Source organism: Heteronotia binoei, chromosome 21 (assembly GCF_032191835.1).
Source record: "Heteronotia binoei isolate CCM8104 ecotype False Entrance Well chromosome 21, APGP_CSIRO_Hbin_v1, whole genome shotgun sequence".
NCBI classification, from domain to species: domain Eukaryota; kingdom Metazoa; phylum Chordata; class Lepidosauria; order Squamata; family Gekkonidae; genus Heteronotia; species Heteronotia binoei.
Window position 1 is genome coordinate 152,327,836 of NC_083243.1, and position 6,000 is coordinate 152,333,835.

A 6,000-nucleotide genomic window follows, 5' to 3' on the forward strand; every position below is an offset into this window, starting at 1 on the left:
ACTGGCTAGAAAATGTAACGTGAAAGACCCAAATATTAATTACTAAGTTTTTTCAACACATGTAAAAATTCTGTACACTGCACTATAAGGTCCAATACAAACAAATAAAGCAATCGTATGTGTCAGAGTGGCAAACTATACATCACGGACTGGCTTAATCACTGTATCACTTTAGCTCTGCACAGTATTGCTCTACTGTTGTCAGGCTACCTTAATTCAAGTTGTATAAATATACTTCAGCTATCCCAACCCGTTTATGGTGGTTCTATGTCAAAGTCATATAAATCTCTAACTATTTACAGCATATTTGCATATTTTAATATCTGCTGAAAGGGCCATCACTGGGCTTTAAAATTGTCTCCAAATCAAATATGGTAACAGCCAATAATAATAAATGAGAGTTTTCTTTCCAAATTATTGGAGTACTAGTTTGTCAACAAATAACTAGGGACTTCTTTCTCAAATGCTTTGTTCCTTCCTTTAAATGATCTAATAATAATAATAAATAATTATAGTATGACAGTGCAGTGAAGGGAGGGCAATGGCCTGGCCAACCTTGTCCTGACTTCATCTCTAGACATAGAAGGCAGGTTTAAGCCTTCCTGTACTTTGCCCTACGCAAGAATGCTGAGGGCCTTGGGATGTTCTGCCCTTTCACCTCCTTCCTGGAATCCACATTTGAGGTAACAAGCTTAGGTAAACATTGGTCGCTTCATTCTGCACGTTGTTAGTAAATGATTGTGTAAAGAATAATGTATATAAATAAAGCAACGCAGCCGCTGACAGTCAGAAGAGCAGCACAGACTGGACAGACTGGTGTGAGAACATCAACCTTGAGTCGTGTGACATTCCTACAGTGCAGTGGTATAGCCAGGAGTTCCTAGGATTCCCTGGCTGCCAGAAGTTCTAGCTCTTTTAGCATTATGCACCACTATGTGGTGAGCTAGACTTGTGGCTTTTTTTAAAGGCAAAGAGTTGTTACAGAGGTGGTTTGCCATTGTCTGCATCATACCCCTGGTATTCCCTGGATGGCACCAATTCAAATACTAGCCAAGGCCAGCCTTGCTTAGCTTATGTTTTTACTGGTTCCTCATCTTAAAAAAACACAAAGCCTTATTTAAAAATTGCATAACTTACCTGTGGCAGCAAGTGCATGCCTGAGTCCAGCTGCAATGTTCACCACATTGTCCTTTAAAGACTATTGGAGGAGAGGAAAAGAAAAACATTTACATATTATAATAACCTATCTAACCTTAAAGAAATGTGTATGGTGCAACATGGTTGTATTTGAAATGTTCTCTCCTAGTACTGTCAAAACTGATTAATAAATAGAGAGCACAGAAACAACCAAAAAGTCAGCATCATTGATCTAGAGTGATAAGAGTATGGAGGAAGGAGCCCTCTCATTTCTGCACCTGAATAATGACTCTTTCTCTTGCAACAGCCAATTCTACTGAGCACCATCATAGCATAGTAAAGTGTATAGTACACACATATTCAGGCACTTTACCTCAATCTTTTGTGGGACAGAACATCCTCTTAGAGTATGAGGAACTCCCAGTTGCCCAAAAGAATTAGATCCACAAGATAAAACATGGCCACTTTCTGCAAGACAGAGTGGTGTATTACAACAGTGCTATCAAGACACATGCATGTATATACACCGCACACATGTTGTTGTAACTTCTTCTAACACCAGTTGGTGCCTTTATTGACTACCTCACGTAGATGTTCATGGTACTACAATTCATTTTCCATCAGAAACAGTACAAATAAGCCAACAATGCTCTCTCCTTTGTAAGCTCCCTGCTTGTGCCATCTAATTGTGTTCAATTGTGTGCCCAAGACACTTGGGCCACACAATGAGGACAAGGCTGAATCAGAAGTCCCAGCTCACAACTAATTTTCTTAAGCATTGCATTACAATATAACAGTTCCTAACTGAACATCCAATAAAACTTTGTATGTGAGAGCGAGATCCTTGTGATTTCACTCACAGTATGCTAAAAAGGTTTTGGAAATTATGAAGGCCATGAAAAAAATGTAGAACTTGTTCCTATTGCTTCCATATAGTATCTGTTTTACATACACTAGTGCCATCTACTCACAACTGACTGGCAACCACAGCAAGGGGTTTTTGAGGAAAGTAAGAAGCAGAGGTGATTCATTACTTTCCTCTGCAGAATATTTTTTGGTGATCTTCCATGCAAGTATCAATCCTGCTTAGCTTTCAAGATCTGACAAGATCAGGCTGTACCATGCCGCCTTCCCTCCTCTATCTGTTTTAGACTTGGAATAATGGATTTACCTGTAAGTATGATTGTAAAATCCCAACCACAGGCAACTTGTGCTACAGGACAACCAGACAAAGAAGAGCATAATGTAAAATGTATCACATCTTCTATATGATTAAGTCCCAGCTGCCCATTCTTATTCTGGCCACAAAAATATAGTTCTCCGGTATCTGCAAAATAACCAGTTATGCAACAGACAGAAGATATAATCATATACATATGACAATCCAACAATCACTATTCATCCAGAAAGTCTAGAAAGACTTTCATCCTAATAATGTACATCTCTAACTTCCACTATTTGCACTAAGGAAGTACCGTACATCAAAGAAATTACTGAAGCCTCTATGACCCACAAGTGCAAAATGAATGTACTGATGTAGATACACTTACATACACTTGAATTACATTAATAACACCACATGACAGACATCTTATCTCCAACTAGCAGTGTATAGGCACTATGGTGCAGAGGCCACCATAGACTGAAGTCCCAGAACATGTATGTGCAGAGACTGTGTGCAGTATTACATGAACACATCTGATCTTCAGTGTATGTCTCACACAGACATGCCTTAAACTAGGATTTATATGGGGTTTCAGTCGCATCTTCAGCAGTACATAAGAATTAACATACGTATAAGTGTATACTGTACACAAATTAGACATACATTTGCTCTTACTTATGAACAAGGCTACTTGTTAATGTTCTTTATTTCTAAAGAACATTAACAGTAACACAGCAAATATAATCATGACTATCAGCCTTTCCATATGAAAATTATTGCACAGTAAATGCAGATTTGTTTCTTGAGGCTTATACATAGATATTTCATCTTTCCTGAAGAGGCATGATGCCTTTTTCTGTTCCAAGCACCCCAAAAGCCAAATGCTTGCATCTGGAAAAATCCAACAATCTTCCAATGTGACTACTATATATAGCTGAATTAGTTTCATGTGAACCCTACTGAATTATTTTATTATGTACTTAATGATAATCAATTCAACTCTTTCCTATATGCCTGTATTCTTTTGGGATTTTTTTTGTTTTATTTTTTTTAAATTTAGAGACTGTACCATCCCAGTTGCCCCTCTATTTTGTGAATATTTTCTTCAGTTTCTTTTTCTTCCTTTAATTCTGAGTATTTTTCTACCTTGGTGCTAGAAAACACAACTCATCAAATCGGATTAAATAGCATATAGTTTTCATAACTATATGTAGATTGGGTATTGTTCCATCATAATATCTAAGGAAGAACAGATTTCCAATTAGTATCCTGCAAAACTTCTAGTGCAGTTGGAAGATGCTGTGACCAGTCACAAGTATATAAACTACTAGAGCATCAGTGTCCTGAATTCTGTGAGCAGCAATTCCTGCCACCCTAATTCCTAGAAAGAAAGCAACATTGAACTTCAAGGTACATCAGTAAAAGTGGATTGTTATAGTAATAAATGGGAAATAATCGCACATTTATGTAAGACTAGGGCTAGAAAACTTCTAATTAAGTAGCCATGCATCACTACAAAAACCAAAATGAAGAACTTCTTGAACACCTTCTATTAGCAACAGTTGGGAGTGGGCAAGAAAGTCCTTATTAATGCCGTTTCAGGCGCTAAGGAAAATATTATCAGATCATGTCAAAGGCAGAATGTTAAGATCTAAAAAGGGACATTTGTTCTATGTTGCAGGATCAGTTTTAAACTGTAGCCATTGTTTGCAAACACAAACTGAAAGGCTCATCAGCCAAACAGTATGCCATCCTCCTCCTCTAAAGAAAATTTAAAACTGCAGTAGTTAAAAACCTTAGATCACACAGAAGGATAGCATTATCACACCAAGGGTTACCAATAATGTTTGAAAATAGCTAGGGTTTAGGATGTGTGGAAAACATGTAAACTGATTTGTTACCAGTAATAACTGCAGAATGTCCTCCTCCACCAGCAACGTTTCTGAGGGTTTTTTTACTGCCAGCAAACTCCTTTAGGGCTTGAGGTAGGAGCACGTCTTGTTTATGGCCAAGACCAAGCTGTCCATAACTGTTGGCTCCCTGTAAGCATAGAGGCAAAAAAAAAAAAAGTGAGGGAGGGCTATCTGTTTAGCCCCATTAATTCCAGGATTCCACATCTAAATCTGGCACTGTTTTTCAATGAACAGCTAGTATTTTGAATTCTAATTAACACATTTGTAGTCAAAGAGCTCAGGACGTTTACACAAAACTTATCCAATTACACTATCAATTAAACTCCATGAAGCAAGACTAGGCTATGTATGCCAGGCCCAAGATCCAGTCATCTTCCTCACTAAGAATTCAAATCTAGATTTACCTAGATTTTATAATAATACTCTTATCTACCATACACCAGCTCTTCCAAGTTCTTACTGATTACGGGAATGCTTAAGGTTCATTCATGTATTAAAACACTGTTATAGCTGCAATTGCTATCAACACATCACACTTGGGCAGAAATAGTCTGTGCTGATCGCTCGCAGGTTTAATTCAAGGTGTTAATTAGTACCTTGGTGACCTGGGAGTAACTGGTATGAATGTTGTCTGCTCCTTAAACCATAAGAGCCCTACAATATTAGACTAGTAGTCTAGTGCAGCACACAGTGACAAACCAGAGGTCCAATAAACTGGACATGTTGCCTTCTAGCACTAGTATTCAGAGACTTACTACTCCTGATGGGATTTCTACCCCACCCTTGCTCCTTTCTCTAGTTGATGGGTTTATAACAGCAAGATGTATGGAGCCACTATGCGCAATGTTTTCCGGTCTGTGTTTGCTGTGCTTATGGAAACAGTTTGGAGGAGTTGCAAAACGTGTATCTTTATCTCCAAACAAACCATATGGGGGGGGGGGGGCCTTCGCCGGGCTTCGCGCTTAACCACGTTCCCTCCATTCCCAAAGTGGCAAGAGCCGCTTCCGCCCACCGCAGGAACTTACCCAAACAAACAGCGTCTGTGTCGAATTTCTCCGCACACCATCCATAGCAAAGCTGAACTCAAGGCACCGCCTCCGGAAGTTCCCATTTGGCACAAGAGAGCCTCCCTTTCCTCCTCGTTTCTCGGCAAAGAGCGTCGATGGTGCTTGTTTTAGTTGGGCGAAAGTAAAAGGGGGGAGGCGGCAAACTAGCTGACGGGCTGTGGGCGTTACTGTGCGCGCTTTTCGCCTTTTCAGGCGTTATCATTTAATTTCGGAAGGTGGAAAATATCGAAGAGCCGCGGAAGGTCTTGCTTGTGTTATCCGCGGAGTTTTTATATTCTGCCGACGGTCAAGCGCGAGCATGCCTTCTGGGCGCTGTGGAAAGTGTGCGGGCTTAATGCTGAGTGAAGCACAGTCAGACTCGAACGGTTGGCTGCACGAAGGGTATCGTTTAAACTCCTGCCTTTAGTTGGGCGTGAACTTGCTGAAATTCAGAGCTGAGATGTGTTCGTAACAGAGTACTTCTCAACATGTACAGATTGCACTTACTTCATTACTAAATACTCTAACATTTCTAGATTTAAAATCAATTTAAAGCAGGGGTGTCGAACTCATTTGTTATGAGGGCTGGATCTGACATAAATGAGACCTTGTTGGGCCAGACCATGTCGGGTTCGGCGTAGCGATGTCGGGCCAGAACATGTGTGTACCTTTTTAAGATTAGGTAGCAGAGATAAACAATTTATAAAGAACACAGACAAACACAAATATATATTTTTTA

At 39.6% G+C, this 6,000-nt stretch overlaps 1 protein-coding gene across 2 annotated transcripts in view; it reads right to left on the reverse strand.

Moving 5' to 3' along the window:
- Positions 1-5,360, reverse strand: part of SERGEF (secretion regulating guanine nucleotide exchange factor) — a 145,197-nt gene extending 139,837 nt beyond the window's left edge. The window contains exons 1-5 of one of the 2 annotated variants that reach the window (XM_060262304.1): positions 5,241-5,360; positions 4,204-4,342; positions 2,309-2,464; positions 1,511-1,605; positions 1,138-1,198 (exon numbers count right to left, since the gene is read on the reverse strand). In XM_060262304.1, coding sequence (XP_060118287.1) covers positions 1,138-1,198; positions 1,511-1,605; positions 2,309-2,464; positions 4,204-4,342; positions 5,241-5,285 — 496 coding nt within the window. In that variant the 5' untranslated portion in view covers positions 5,286-5,360. The remainder of the gene's footprint in view (positions 1-1,137; positions 1,199-1,510; positions 1,606-2,308; positions 2,465-4,203; positions 4,343-5,240) is intronic. The other variant, XM_060262305.1, reaches the window with a different exon arrangement.
- Between the last annotated feature and the right edge of the window lie 640 nt (positions 5,361-6,000).